The sequence below is a fragment of the Argiope bruennichi genome, chromosome X1, assembly GCF_947563725.1.
Source record: "Argiope bruennichi chromosome X1, qqArgBrue1.1, whole genome shotgun sequence".
Taxonomy (NCBI): domain Eukaryota; kingdom Metazoa; phylum Arthropoda; class Arachnida; order Araneae; family Araneidae; genus Argiope; species Argiope bruennichi.
The window spans coordinates 65,432,349-65,449,487 of record NC_079162.1 but is presented as its reverse complement, the minus strand read 5'-3'; the positions used below and the strand labels follow the sequence as shown (position 1 = coordinate 65,449,487).

At 33.5% G+C, this 17,139-nt stretch overlaps 1 protein-coding gene across 1 annotated transcript; it reads right to left on the bottom strand.

The window, feature by feature from the left end:
* Window positions 1-3,223: 3,223 nt before the first annotated feature.
* Window positions 3,224-4,192, bottom strand: LOC129959249 (uncharacterized). Its single transcript, XM_056072072.1, has one exon. It carries the CDS (start codon window positions 4,190-4,192, stop codon window positions 3,224-3,226), a length of 969 nt encoding a protein of 322 aa, XP_055928047.1.
* Between the last annotated feature and the right edge of the window lie 12,947 nt (window positions 4,193-17,139).

Below are 17,139 nucleotides of genomic sequence, written 5' to 3'. Positions count from 1 at the left end.
TTCTCTTTAAATCCTTAAAAAGTTTTAAGATCATCTATTTTAATTAATAATCTAAAGAATTTGGCAGAACAACATTTTTAGTCTTAAATTTGGTGCAAATGTATGCAGATTGCTTGAACCATAATTGAACGTTGGTAAAACATTGCGTTTCTAGGTGCATGCTGAATTTTTGAAGGGATTAATTTCTTATTTAAGGAATTAATGTCAAGCGGAATCAAAAATCTTTTGGTTTCAGGTAACAATCCCTTCATTAAATACCTGATGTAATAGCACAAATAGAAGTTTTACTATAAACTACTAATAAAAGTAGCATATCAATGAAGATGTGTATATAAGTAAACATATATTTTGAAAATGTTTTTGATTGTGTTTGTAAAAATAGTTTTAGCTTGTAATAGGTTTTTAAATACGTGTTCGTATTCGTTCTGTTTTAAGAACATTATTGTTCACATTTCCTACAGTATTTAAATAAATTTTCAAAACTCAATACTTAGATTTTCAATAACGCAACAAAAAAATGCCTGAAGTCTATATTTATGACGTATAAAAGAAGGCCAAAAATCTGTAGTGAGGCAAGTTATCAGATTTGTCAATCGGTACATATTAAAAGTATGGTTTTAAATCTAGTGTGATAAAATGTATAATGTTGTCAAACTTACGAAGTGAAATGCAATTGTATTCTTCAACAAACTAAAAATGATATATATTAGGTACATTAAAAATTTAAAGGTGTTAAAAATATGCGAAAAAAAAATTAAGCCAAAATGTCAGAAAAAGATACATCAATTTTACATATACAAACTAGTATATATAAAATACCTCGGCTGCGATTATTGTTTGTGAAAAAGAAAGAAAATAAACAGATTTTTTATTTAAATTTTTGTATTTTTATATTTAATTTCTTTAGAATATTTATAAAACTTAGCCCTAATTAACAATAATTAATTACCTCTTTAAAGCTTTGGGAAACTAAACGAGCATTTTAGTTTCTTCATTTGGCATATTAGGACATAAAAACTAGCAAATTTGATAAATTAAAATCACATCCAGGGAACTCAAACTGGGCAAACAGGAGAAGAAGATAGTCTAAATGTCAGCTGTAGGCATTAAAAATTTTTTAAATGCTAAGATAAGAGATAAAATTAGATCAAGGATGTAAAAAAATAGCAACATTTCAAAAAAAAAAAAACAGTGTAATTATTTCACTTTAATAAAATTAACAAAAAATTCTCACTATTAGATCACTTATTCATTTCACGCGGATTAAATTACTCAACATTAAACGTATAAGTAAAAATGTCAGAAGAAACCAATTTAGCATTAACAAAACCGCTCGATGTATATGGGATTCAGCAGTGAAATAAGATTAATATTTCGATAAAAAAAAATAGAACCTTTAAAAACTGCGCTTATATTAACTTTGAAATATTAAAAACCAGAGAAAAATATAAAAACAATGAAACTTATATATCTACAATGCTTACATTTTTGTTCCAATTCGTCAAGGAGTGTGAAATTCTATAAGGCTTAAAGAATTAAACGAATATTCAATTTTCATATATAGATTATTACATTATAAAAATAAGGATTTAATGTAACGAATGCTAATATTTCCGGAAAATCTCACTTTAATATATTGGTTCTATATATCTCCCCGTTTTTAAATACACATATTAATGAAAACTAAAAAAAATATTTCATTAAAAATTAAAAAGTTTCGTTCGTTAAGTAAATTCTGTACATAAGTTTAGTGTCTTATTTTGAAAAATAAATTGCAAAAGCAATCCTTAAATAAAAGCACGCTATAAAAGAGAAACTTGTCAAATTTTAATTATATATTTTTTAGATAAACTATTTTCTTATGCTAGAAAGCTTTAAGATCTTATCGATCAAATTATTATTAATAATACGTATATTTATTCATTCCAGGTATATATTTTCATACGTTCAATTTTATTCCCTTTATTTAAAACTAATTTTGGCTTCTTATTTAATATCTCAAAATCTTAAAAGTAACGGCTCAGAACTTAAGCGATCTTTTAAAATCCATAAATGGACGCGAGCAGGAAAACGTCAATCATATCTTCCACTGATAACGATTCACTTTTCCTTATCTCACATTCCCTTCTTATTATCGCACAGCTTGAGATTGAGGGAAGGGAAAAACCGCAACCCGTAAAAGTACGGGCAGCGACAGTTTTAAGGGGTTTTTTGTTTCCGTCTATAGACGGGTCCGCCGTTTTGAAGGGGGAAAAGATTCCGTCTTAAGACGGGTTGGTTGGTTGGTTAGATGATTTTACTGGCGCAAGAGCCATGTTTGGCTATGCTGCGCCAAACATATGTTAGATCAACAGGATCAAGGTATAAAATATATAAAATTTTAAAAATATTAAAATAAATTTTCCTTAAGTACATAAATAGAAATGTCTAAAATCATTGAGAACAAGTACTATACATATGAAATACTTGAATAAATTTATGGCAAAGATTAAAAGGAATTAATTGAGTACATAACGTCATACAATAAATGTAAATTTTAAAACCGACAGATAACTACGAAATCGATAATTTTAAAAAACTAAGGTTGAAAAGATGATATATATTTATTTATATTTTGTTGGAATAATAATATGGGAGTATCTTTTCTCCCGTTTGCGTGTAGTAGTTGGTAGAGGCGGAGTTGGAGGACTAGTGTCTTCAGATGTATCCTCTAAGTTTTCTGACATATTATATTCCAGTGTATCACCTTCCGATGCACTAGAACACATTTCTGCGTCAGTATCCGATTCCTGACGTAATGGATCACTGGAGTTTCCCGAAGGAAGGTCAGCTAAAATTCGAGTCTCAGTATCAGCTGAATAAACAAGGGCTGGAGAGTTTGTAATCAAAGCAGCACTTGTTACATCATTCGTTCCAGAATTGCCCTCTACGGAAGCGGAAAGGGGAGGCTTTCTAGGTGAAGTTTTATGGAACTTTGCACTCTCTTTTTTATCCAAGTTCATCTTGTGAGATTCTGAAAGATGCGAGGTTTTATAATGTTTCGGTGCGTTATTAATATTTAGTTTTTGATTATCTTTATTAATCCTATAATCTTTTTTGAACTTTTTCCTGTTATTAACTTTTTTAAAACCAGAGCAATCAGATGAACTTATATTAGATTCTGGGACAGTGGATTTACGCATTTCTTCGGTTTTCTCTCCACATGTACTGGGATTGAATGCTGCTATAAAAGATTCGTCATATCTAGGGCAGGTCTCCGAAGGTATGTACGATATTTTAAATCGAGCAGAACTGCAGATAAGATCTGAGTGCTTGTGGTTCCGAATGTTTTATTCACCACAGATGCATAGCTGACTCCTGGAGGTGGAGTGCGAGACTTCACAATCTGTCTGGCTTCGATATAAGAAATATCTTTTTTTACCTTCTCAGCAATCATTTCTTCAAATTTCCAAGCAGAACAGGAACGGGAAAAGGAAGTATGAGAATCTTTGCAATTTACGCATTTCTCTGGTTTAGTACATGCAGAACTGTCATGAACAGCTTCCGCACAGCGGGCACAAATAAGAGTTCCACGGCAGGAAGCTTGTGAATGCCCAAAACGCTGGCATTTAAAACACCGCAAGGGGTTTGGAAAATATGGTCTAACTGCCAATTTCATGTACCCCGCTTTAACTGACTCGGGTATTTTAGGAGAGTGAAAAGTGAGAATTAAATGCTTAGTATCAACTAGTTCACCATTTTTTCTGATTTTGATCCGACGCACATGTGTAACGCCAATTGCCTTGAAATCTTTACAAATTTGCTCTACCGGAACATTAAAAAGTTCTCCACAAGAAATCACACCCTTTGAGGAGTTAAGAGATGCATGCGGAGTAACAGAAACAGGGATAGTGCTTAGAGAATTCAATTTAAGAATTTGTTCTGCTTGCTTACGAGTTGCTACCTCAATAAGCAGATCTCCTGAGCGTAGTTTCCGAATAGACTTAGTGTTACCAAGATTAGAGGATATCGCCTTCTCAACCAAGAACGGAGAAACAGTATGAAAAGTCTCATTTGTAGTAGAAATACGTTTCAAAATAAAAAATGTATCAAAAGATTTGTTAGATTCGACTTGATTATTGAGGTGTCCACTGAAGTTAGAAAAGTTTTTGCGGCCCATATGATATTTATAGAGGTTCAGGCCCAGCGGCATCGCCCACCACGGAGCCCTACTAGGGATGGCAGTAACTGGCTCTAGATGTTCCTAGCCTCAGCACTTACCATAATGCTAACTGGTACCTATACGCTGGGAGTTACCCCCGGGGACAGTGACCACCCTTAACGCCAAGCCCAAGGAGTAACCCCTTCGCTTGATCCCTAGCAGACTAACCACTTAGGTGGTTAGCGACAAGCCGATTGATACACTGGGGACCACAGTGCACCGCCCGTCTAATGGGTCGCCACGCACGGCAAACACGTGGGGGTATTAGCTGTCCATGAGAAGCAGGAAGCAAACAGAGCGGCGACAGCTTCTCATGGAAAGCTCCCTCGCGTACCCTCGAGGGAAAGAAAAAAAGGAGACAGCAGAAGGCGTAGTGGAGAGTAAATCATAAAGGGAGTAAAGATCCCTGGGTACCTCGGGATTGGGACACCCGTACTCACCTATAGTAGGTGAGCCCCTGAGGGGCGTCTTAAGACGGATTTGCCCCTTGGAGGGTTCAAATAACGATGTCAAATGCAGTACAAGAGCATAGTGTGCGCACATCTGACTCAGGAAATAGAGTTTTGGAACGCTTTGCCGATACCCCATCGTCAAGTACACAATCAATTGCAGCTGAACTGAGTATTCAGCACGTAACGGTGTGGAAGGTTATGCGAGTTGAAAACATGCACTCCTTTCCACTTGCAGAAAGTCTAACTCCTATGCGGTGATGATTATCCACTTCGGGTGGAGTGCCCACTCTGGATGCTTGTTGCTCCATAGGAAGTTGCACACTTTCCTCCCAGAATTTTATTCTCAGATGGTCTGCTTTACAAGAAAAGCGTCTTCAATACGCAAAATAAGAATACTTGATCGTACGAAAATTCCCATTTCACTATCTCGTCGAATGTATAACACAAGTTTAATATTAACTTCAAGGCAGGAATTCTCGGAGATTATCTGTTGGAACCTTATTTTTTTACCCGAACCCCTCAGCAGCGTAAAGTTTTGTTTTTTGCAGCATGTCATTCCGTATTCACTGCAGGAATGATTTATGAAATTCGTTCTCATTGATAAGATTTTCATAAGATTCAATTTTTTTGGAGCTCGAGAGCTTATATATTTGTATGGAAATTTTTCTTTAATACATGCTGTGAAATATTATGCAAAAAGAAACGATATTGAATTACTATATTTTCCATAAAAGATTTGCTTCCATAAAATGCAGATTTGTTACATATTCAAATCAAGCAGAGGTCGATCCCAGACAAATAACATTAGTTGTTAGAACATTTTGTAAGCGGAAGTACGTTGTATTTCCGGATAAATTGTGCTTTTAAATAAAAAGAACGGGCACCGACTTGGTGCGGGCTGTAACTCAATACTCTGCAAGAAGCAGACTTCTTTTTTGTTCATTAAAGAATTTGTTTGTAATATTATGCCGGTTTTTATACTCTTTTGTTGTTGTGACCAATTCCAACAAGATTAAACAACTGCTAAGGCTTGTGGATGTTGTCTATAATATTTAATTCAATGACGGCGTAAAAAAATAGCATATTAATTTTAACGGAAACATTAAGAAGAAAAAAAGATTCAGGTGCAGTATAATAATATCTCGTACACGTATAATAAATCCGCGTTCAGGATCACGCAACTTAAACTGTGACGTCATTTTGATGAAAGCAGGTCCACCACAGGCTTTTTATTCCCTGTGCAACAAACATCGATCAGATTTTGACAACAACGTTTCTCAAATTGGATCACACCTTTATTAAATAGTTAATACTCCAAACCCTAGGAATCCAGAAGTCCTTTGAAGAATTCCTCTGTTTAGCAATTTTTTTTAATTATTTGAAGAAGTGACAAGAAGTTATTCCTGATATATCATCTATTTACCAATGCTTTTAGTATTAAGTAACCTCATTACTTACCCTTGCCACACTAGTGTTGATATCTTTGGTGGTGTATAAGGATATCCGTTCACCATATACAGTCTAAAAACGCCAAATTAATATCTCAATTCCCAATACCCAGGGTATTAATTCTATTTGTTGAAATTGCATCTTAAAAAAATAGTTTATCAGCCATATGATAATGTTTTCACATTCTCATGTAAACTATTGATTATCACATCTGAAAAAATAGCAATTTCGTGTGATAGATAAACACCCAAGTGCCCTGCATTTGAAATAAGATTGAGGCCTTCCCAAGGTATGATCTGAACGCCTCTACCACCTGTACGAGGAATAATCCCCGAGTCTAATGGGTTGCCACGTACGGCAAACATGACATGTAATGTCATTTTGAATGGTGTGCATATTGAGACCAATGACATGCTGTAATGCCTTCGACATGTCTGCAGTACGAGCTATAGTCTTTGATTTCTACTAGTAATATGAAGTCTGTTCGCTGGATTAGATCATATCGCTGACTTTAAGAGCTCCAACCATTTTTAGAATTGAAGGCTATAAAAGACAAAAGATCAACATTATAGAGATCACTTCCGGTAGTGAAATGTAATAAAAGTAATATCGTAGGAAATTGGTAGTTATATGGCGCAAAAGTCAGATATGTCAACTGTATTTCTGGCACAATATCCCTTAAAATTCTTTAAAATCTAAATTTTTAAGATACATTCATGGTGATAAATTATGATTAAAATTGAAATAAAATTTTTGTCGCATAGTTATACAGCATATCAAACAGAAAAGATAAAAAAAAATAATATGAAGGAATTTAAAAGCACACACACACACACACACAAATCAAAATACAAAAACGCGTACTTAAACAAAATTTGTACCATTCTTGCATCATTTGACAGTGAAATTAAAATCATTGAAGACTTTCAAAAGTATGTCATTTAACGAATTTATCATGAACAGAACTGCTGCATGTACTTGTGTAAAATATTTTAAGTCGATCCATAAAATAGGGCCTCTGATTCAGTCTTTGTTTCAGGTTTACCCTGCCCAGATGGGTATAGATAGTAGAGAGTTTCGATTGCTGTTCAGCAACAGGCGTTTCTTCGAAACGAGCATAAAGTAGGAGAAACCGGGACGATAGAACTGAGAAATAAATGAAGGGAGAAAGACGTTTGCTTCTTCTAGAATTAAGATTGTTTTTGTTTTATCACCTTCTTTGTTTTATCATTTTCAACACCAGAAATCCTACAGAAAACTCGAGATTTGTAAATCATTGTCAGGAATCAATATATTTCTTGAAGATGTTGATACTTATTTAAAATGAGAATATATAATATAATGAGAATTCTGATAGTTCTAACAAAAAAATTTGCGAAATTCAATTCTATATAAAATTTGGTGCATTATTTAGGATGCATATTTTAGGATGTTCACCCAGTAAGACATGAAAGGCAAGCAAAAAACTGCAACCTAAATAATGCAAAACTTGATCAACCAGGACCAAGAGAAATTCTTTTGAAGTCTCTATTATGATACATGTATTTCAACGATTATCATAGAAGGCCTGGTGGTAAGGTCCGTGACCTCCGAGAGACAAGGCCTGCTGGCTCTACGACTCGCTCCTTCATGAGTCATCACTGCTAGGCGATCGAGAAGCCGGTTAACAATCGTCACTCTGCAGGTTTTCTGCGCGAAGTGAAAGGCGGCTGGCGTTTGTAAGCCTTCATTTTTTTTTCTATTTTTCTATTTATTTCTTGATACAAGATGGTGTTATATTGAAATGAATGAGATACAAAAGCAAGTTTAGGATATAACTTATTTAAGGTAAGTATTTCTTTTATAATCCTCAATATAAGCTTAAAGTCTTATTTAATCTGTTACTGTTAAGCCTATTTGTTCATTACATTCTGTTTTAACAACAAATTATAATTACGATTTAGTTTTTCAATATGTTCTCTCAATCATGTAGCATTGATTACAGAACTAGTAGCTTTCGATCAGGATTCTCGGCTAGATTGACTTTTGAATCTAAGTCCCGAGGACAACTGTCTACGAAGCAAACTGGAAGTTCACAAAAAAGTTTATTTAAATACCACCTATTCTAGACACTGATGGTTTAATGTACACTCCTTTGGGTAAAGCCAATGCTTTTAAACACTCTTTAGAAAATTCTTTTCAAAAAATCCAGAACCTTATGAAAATAAAAAAAATTGCTAAAGTCAATTTTACAGTTGAAAAATACCTAAGCAGCCCTCATCAATCCAGAGAAAAATCCCCAAAACGCTACAGGTCCGGATGGCAATCCGAACAAAGCTCTGAAATCCCTTCCACCCAACGTAGTCATTCTTATTACCAAAATAATTAACAGATTCCTGCTATATCGATATTTTCTACCTGCATGGAAAATCGCACATGTGCTAAAGTTTCCAAAACCAGCAAATAAATAAATAAAATCAAAAAAATCAAAAACTTTCTGGAAATTACAGACAAATAAGCCTATTGAGCAACCTGGGAAAATTTATGAGAATATTATTCTTATCAGAGTGAAAGAGTAAGGTAACTTGCTATCATTCCTGATGAGCAATATGGCTTTAGGCCCACTCATGGATGTATTCATCAACTTCTGAGGGTCACAAATATCATCACGCATGGTTTCAATAACAAATTATACACCGGTGGTATTTTCCTTGACGTAAGAAAGGCATTTGATAGAATGCGGCATAACGGTCTTATTTACAAGCCCATAGATTTCAAAATACCCTCCTACATCATAGAAATAACCAATTTCCTCAACAAAAGATCATTTCAAATTAAAATAAAAATCTAGTTGAAAAGTTTTGCCATCTAATGTGATCTGATTTGCAGAGTTTGAAAAAATATTTTCGTTTATTTAGAAACTATTTAGAGATAATTTACTAGTTGTCCTAGAACGTATAAAGATCTTTTACTCCTGAATTGGCTGGCTAAAGGACTTTCATATATTAACCCCTTTGCTCTCGAAAGATGACTCTCACTCATCACATGATTTAATGCCGCAACTTGAAAGGTGATTTTCGCTCACCACTTTGTTTTGAGAGAAAATTCGACGAGCGGTGATAACTATAGTTTCTTTAAAAAAAACTCAGCATACATTTGAAATATCGCGTGTAAGTTTCAAGGATTAATAAAGCGTGTAAATGTAAATGTTTTATACGCTAAATTGTGTGTGTAATCATTTTAAGTTAGAGGTAAGAAATTCAAAGCTCTACAAAACGTTTCGAGTTGCTGATTCGTCCGCGAGAAAGCGGTCTCAAGGGTAAAGGGTTAATGAGTGAACAACCTAGATTTGGTCAGCCGCTGACGTATTGGAGACTCTAGCTCATCTTAGTCTCATGTTATCGTTACTAATTATTGGAACCTATAGCGCAGAAAGAGCAGACTATAATTCATTTGATTTATCATACACTTGCAGATCCGACACAAATATATATCGCACTCGTTCGGGTTATTAATTTCCAACATTATTTTTAATGAAATGAAAGAAGCTGAATTGGTGAGTATTTATGCACTGCTTTGCTACTATCAATTTCGTATCAAGTAAGAATAAAAGGAAAATTTGGATAAAATTAATGCTTGGTTGGGGTTTCTAGATCCCAAAAGCCAGATTTGACCATACTGTACTAAATACACGGAGGATATGTTGCAATTTTATTAATTAAAATGTCTTAAGCCGTTTTAATACAGCTAGATAAAAGATAAAAGCCGCCAAAAGTAAAACAACCTTATGATTGAGTAAAATGTGAAGGCAAATTTTCAAAGGCAATTATTTTAAAGTAAGAAGAGATACATTATTTGATGCTACTCAAGTATTTTAAGTGAAAAAAACATTACAATACTAGAGGCCGAAACGTTAACAAAGGAAGTCAAATTAGCATAATCTTTAAACAAGGTATTTTTTTATGGACAATATTATGCGATATATTGCGAAGAAGTTTTAAACTAACCAATTTAAAAGGGTAGTTTTTCAGTCTTTCTCAATGTCGTTTTCTCAGAAGAGATAATGATGCTCTGAAAATAAGATTAAAGCTCGATGTTTTAAAACAGAAGTCTTTTCAATTGTCCATTGGTATGGATTCAGTGTTTAAGTGTACAATACTGGATTCGATAATATCAATAGTTATTACAACATTTGTTCCTTTTATTGATACTAGATTATTATCGACCTGCACTGGAGCTGAATTCGATATTTGAAGAGGTAAAGTTGTCCAAGATTTAGAATTTTTCTATATTGTTTTTCTTTGCTGCTCTTTATTGAAGATCGATTTTTTGGGATTTCTTTTATTTACCGTAATAAAATCCCCAATATCTGAGTTAATGGTATTGCTGAAGCCGTTTCATCGATAAAAATGTAATGAAACATTTCGATTTGATTAGATGGAGGTCGCTAAAGAGACTGATGAGATTTAGTAGGTTTTTTAAATGTTGATTGATGGCATATTTTTAGGTTGAGAAGAAGTTTTAGCAATAGAAACATAACTAATTCCATCAATCCATATTAAATTTTTAACTTTACACTTTGCTTCAGATATTTGTTCTTTAAGGATTTCTTTTTCAAGTTGCTAGCATGAACTTACGTATTCGTAAGTAGGCAGTATGATCATAGATGCAGCTCACGCATTTTTCTGGAGAAGTGCACTGCTTGCTATTGTGGCTTCTCAATAGAATGGTCATAAGTTATTTTGCGCCAGTTACTTCGTGAGTGGCCAAAACTGTGATACTGAAAGCATCTTAACGGGTTAAGTAAAAAAGGTCGAGCAGATAATTTAAATATCATAAATAAAATCTTTTATTTTTGGAGAATGTAATCATTAGCGCTCATATTAAATGCAATAGCAATTATGGTCTCCATTTTGTATTAGCAGGCTTCTTGCCGAGAAATCAGCTTTCTCAGCAAGTCCCCAAATGTAAGATTTATTGTAATTTATGATATTATTTGGACTAGAAAAGGTGAGAGTAATAAGGCATTCATTATTTGAGAATCCCCTATTCATAATGAAATATGTCTCAAAAAGATTTTCAGGTATAATGTTGCTCGTTAAAGACATCCTCTTTGGCACGCCCCAAGGGAAGGAAACGTTAAACTTGTACCTCTACGACACGACCACTACAACTGAGTCCAAATAGAGAAGGCAGTTACAGGCTCACTCTGGTCAATTCTAGCTCCAGAATTTACCATAGTGTTATCCAAATTCTATACGCAAAACCATAACCATTTCACTTGATCCCAGAGTAAATTAGCCACTTGAATGATTAAGTTACCAGCCGTATTGATACATTAGAGACCAACAGTGTACCGCCTATCTAAGGAATCTCTATGCACGACCAACATACACGATTTTTGACCATTCATAAGAAGCAAAAAAGCAAATAGAGTAGCCATAGCTTCTTAAGGAGAGCTCTGTCGCTTTCAATTTAGGGCGGAAAGAAGAGTTTGAGGGTAGTGTAAACTTGAGAACAGTCATTACTAGGGTATCTCGGGGTCATAAAGCCAGCCACACAGGAAGCCGATATAAATGATAGGCATCATTATTATCTGAGGTTAACATCCAGTTGTTCATTGCCTTTTTGTATTAAGCTTTTAATTTACAGAACAGAACGCCGTCTCAAACCCTCATATCCGTGACCATTCTGGCCACTGAACGGTTTGGTGGGCATGTTACGGGAATTTTATTTAAGTAACAAAATATTTACAGTAGAAAAACGAAAAAAAAAAAAACTATTTACAGAATTTGCAAGCATATAAGAAATTATAAACTGAAACCGTTTACAAAATTTTTCAACTTAGAAATATAATTTGTAATAATAAACTTAGAAATGTAATGCTGAGAGATAAAATGCGTGAAAATATACATATATTCTGTGTTCACTTATTTTTATCATATAGTATATCATGATTCAATTAAAAAAATCAGATGGAACATAATTTGAGAGATGGGAATGAAGATAATCTGTTTGATTGAAATGTATGACAGGAGACTACGGTACTTGCTTTTTCCCTTAGTATATATTTTTTTGGTATGAGACTTGATGTTGAGAGCTGTGGAGGCAAGAATAGGTCTATTTTTACTTATAAATTTGATTATACTGTGGATTTTTTTGCCTGGAAAGGAAGTTGCGTGCGACTCTTTTCAGCGATTCCTGTTCATGGTTTGGTGATGGTTTTTTCATATGCCAAGAGATTGTAAGGATGCATTCTGTAGCATAATGAAGTGCGGTACCAATCCCACCACAACTGCACTGGTCACTCTCAGACAGACTGAACCTTTTGAGGTAGGCAGGAAAAGGGCCGTGTTCTGAGAAGAAAATTATATCCTCTCTGATCCAGATAGTGGGATTAAGGTTGACTGAAGGCAGGATATTAAAAATTTTCTGCCTGTGACACCATTGCTCCAATATCCTTGCCATACTTCAAGCATGTCTTTCCGGAGGAGGGCTTTTATATGTGGTTTAGGAAGCTTTGTTTGCATATAAAATTGCCCATTTCGAGTTGCGTCCTTTGCCAGTTGGTCTGCTTTTTCATTGCCTATATTGCTCGCATGTGCTTTAACCCATGAAACTTTTACTGTTGGTTTTGAAAGCAGGACACCAAACATTTCTCTTGCCGTTTGGTTTGTGCTCTTTGGATTTGAAGATGCCATGATACTAGGTCTTTGTCGACATGTATTTTAAAAGTATTGTTGTTTGAAAACTGAGATGTATATTTTACTGCTTCATGAAGTGAGGATTTTTTAATTTACAACATACATTCCTGTAAAGCGGCTGATTCGACAATTACTGCAAGAATTGAAAATCATTATGATCACATCACTCTTTTGATGAATTTCGTGGATTAGTGCAGGATTTCGGAACGTGATCGGTTATGATCGATAAAGTGCTTAAAAAAAACTGAAACTAATCTCATAAAATAATCTGAAAATTGGCAAGACTAAATTGAATGAAATTGTTTGATGAATACTTTTCGACTTTTAGTAATCAATTCAAAGATTAAAACGCCTAGAATTAAGATGTTGCACAATGCCATAATGTCAAATAACCCAAATATTTTAATTAGTCTTTGTGTCAAAAATAAACTAATTCTCCGATAGAAGAAAACGAGAAAATTTGTGTATGACACCCACAATATTATTATCAACCCATCCTTACAAGGAATTTTAAGCTTGGAATAGAAATTACTTGCAATAGAGAATATAACCAAGGGTCAAATAGAATTGGGAAACGCGAATTACCATCTTTATGCATTAATTTCCTCTTAATAAGAGCAAAAGATCTTGGATCAAGTATCCATACATTCTTCTAATGAAATATTACATCTCTGACCTGGTCAAAAGAACAACAGATAGTGGTAGATGGAGCATGGTGAAATATATGATACAGTTTCACACTTAATCCTTTATATATATTTTTTTATTTCTAACCAAAAAGGATAAGATTTTGTACAAAATGAGACTATTAGTCTCTTTGATACGTATACGTTAATATAATTTCTAAAATTAAAAAAAGTGTTCCGAGGTAAAAGTTTGTAATACTTACATTTAGCAATGAAATTTGATAAAAGTTTTCATTCGGAAATTATGCATCTCTTTGAAATAGCAACACGTTAATTTTGTACTTGGTGGATAATCCTTGTATTAAATATAAAATTCAAACTTTATCACAACTTGCGGACACAAAAATGGTTAAAAGTACAATCGGTCAGTGGGAACAATTTTTATATGAACGAAAGCAGGTTTATTTTTGTTTTGGTAAAATAGAATAATAGAAGTTGAATATATTTGAAAAAATAATTTTTTGTTGATACAGCATTTCAGCAATTGAATGGAAAAAATATTTTCGATATCTTTATTTGTTTGCTCAGTTTAATGTATTTTTTTCTTATTCTGTAGAGTACTATATTAATGTTTAATGTCGATTTTTATAGTTGTCTGGAAACGGAATTTTATAACGTTATCCTCGTTTTAAAATACTTCATATTTTTAGCTGCAATTCGGAAATATCTATGGTGTATAAGATATGCTTGGCGCAGCCTAGCCAAAATTGACTCTTGCGCCAAAAAATCCAACCCACCAACCTATGGTGTATAAGTATATAAATGATACAATATTTTAAACATACCTCATGAATGAGTTTTTGTCTGAAGGAATTTTGCAAATGTTTTAAAAGATAAATCTAAAAATTCTTGTTATAAAGCAAAAATTGCAGTTTCTTAAGAATACAAAATATTTTATAGAATAATATCAAAAGAAGTTGAGAAAATAATATGCATCTTAATGTTCGTGTAACAGTTAAATTTAGCTTGCGTTTCATTTTTAACGAAATAAACACAAAATTATCAAGGAATTTACGAAGATATGCTTCATAATATAAGGATTAAAAATTCAAATGAAAATATTTTTGGAACAAGAGTGCAGAAATTGAGAATGACTTGCCTTCAACGCAATTATAATACATTAGTCTTCTTTACGGTTTAAGAGTGATGCAAGACTGCTGCTGAGATTAAAAGTTTTATTTGATCACTCATTACTTTCCGATATTGCACTTAAATTCATCTGTCTGGCACAAAATGGAAATTGATTTCGAGAATTTTGTTTCATTTGGAAACATACGAAACTTATTCGCTCTGCTTTAGAAACGAAAGCTGTTGAAATTTTTTAAAAACTTTTTTAGCACGAGAAGACTTCTTCCTAACAGATCATGCACATTATTGAAATCCGTCGATAAAAATCCATCGATTTCCGTTATTGAAATCCGTCGATATCAATAACAATAGTTAACTGGAGTGGAAGCTAATAAAAATGCAAATTCCTTGACATAATTGTTTGATAAAAATCAAAAAGAAGGAAATTGAAAAACTGAGAAATAAAAGTATTTCATAAGAGCGAATATCTTAAGAAATGAATTACATTTCAGTGCGTTCTTACCCACCTTACAAGGATTTTCAAGATGGATGAAAGTAATCATGACGAGATGAAGAACATCAAAGCCTCAGAAGTAAAATCAGTACTTGGGAACATGATCCAAAGACAAGGTGCTTGTTAGGAAACGTTTATGTCCTTTATCCGAGATAAATCAATTTAACATACAACATGCACTTCAGAAAAAAAGACCAAAAACTTAAGAAACGTTCAACGGAATGCAATTTATTGGGAATTTACAATTTTTTTTTCTTCTGTTAAGTAGAAAGCGGCAAACTGCTAGTGAGTTAGGACTTTCTAAAGTGTGTAAAGTAAACATATGCTTAGTGAGGCCAATTTTCTCCCTAAAAATACCTTTCTGTTTTAAGTTTTTTATTATTATTACTATTATTATTAGAAACTTGTTCCCTTGAAAAAAGTGGCATTGCATTTTAAGGTATCCGCCTACGTTGAAAACACTGGTTTTCGACCACATTGGCGAATTTTTTTTATTATTATTTCTTGTAATTCAAACTTTCCTCTTTCTAAATCAGTTTATCTTTTGTTCCTAAGTGAATTAGAAAAAAAGTTATAGCGATTATAAAATACCTTACCGAAACAAAACAAGACCGGAAGTGGCATTCCGAAACCGGAAGGAGAATTCTGAAACCAAAACTATCCTTTAGTTTGCCAAATTTTGATATTTTCCTTTGATTTTTACTTTATAAAATAGTTTTATTTTAGGTTGCTAGCGACATAGCCACATGTTTTTAATACATACTTTCCTTATTTCTTTGTGAACAATTGGCAACATCTCTTTTTACTTGTTGTGTTTACGATCTCGTGCTTGCTTTTCTCATTTTATTTTGATTGTTTTAAAAAGGCAAAAATTTGAATTTTCTTGAAATTTTTTGCATTTTTCAACGTAAAGTTTTATTTATAATGGGTCATAAAACAAATTATGGCTCAAAGAAGCGAAAAATTTCCGGAAATCAGCATAATTCTGGATCTTCTCAAAAAGATACTGAAAGTGAAATTCCAGCTACTTCTACTGAGGTTACTACTGCAAGTTCTTCAAAACTCAGTGGTAAAAACTACTTGCAACTGAAAGAGTCTTCACATCCTAATGAATTATGTGGAAATCGAATAATGGACATTGAGATTCTAGTGTCAGTTAACAATATTATGTTGTCCCATGTGTTTAAAAAACAAACTCTGCTTAGAAGAAGATTCTCGTTTTGGTTTGTGCTCAAATTTTTTGTTAAAATGCCAGAATTGCACATTTGCTAAAGGATTTTCTTCGAAAAAGACAAACAATGCTAATGAAGTGAATACTTTATTTGTATATGGTTTAAGGCTTATAGGAAAAGGATATACAGCAGGTAAGAAACTGATATCCATGTTAGATATGCCTTTTCTTTCTAAAGCAACTTTCAGAAGGCAAGAGCTGACAATTCTGAAAGCTGCATCTATAGCTGCTCAAAAAAGTATGGAAAATGCAGCTGAACAAATAAAAATTTCAAAATGTTCAAAGCGTAACATTGTAGATTGCGGAGTGTCTGTAGATGGCACTTGGCAGAAGAGGGGTTTTTCCTCATTGAATGGCCTTGTAAGTTGCATATCAATTGACACCGGCAAAGTATTGGATATTGAAGCTTTTTCTCAGTTCTGCAGATTTTGCAAAACTTTCTCAGGAAAGCAAAAAACTGTAAATAATCCACATGTGTGTAAAAACCACAATGGTTCAGCTGCACGTATGGAGACGGTTGGAGCCTACCGTATTTTTGAGCGTTCAATAAATAACCGGAAATTAATTTATACTGATTACTATGGAGATGGAGATTCAAAGGCCTATGATGCTGTAAAGGACATTTATGGTAAGGACTCTGTAAAGAAATTGGAATGTATTGGCCACATTCAAAAAAGAGTTGGAACACGCCTTCGAAAACTGAAAAAATGTACAAAAGGAATAGGTGGAAAAGGAAAACTCACTGATCGCTTTATCGATAAGTTGCAAAATTACTACGGAATTGCAATTCGTAGTAATAAAGGCAATTTAAAATCTATGCAAAGCGCTGTTATCGCAGCATTTTATCATTGTTGC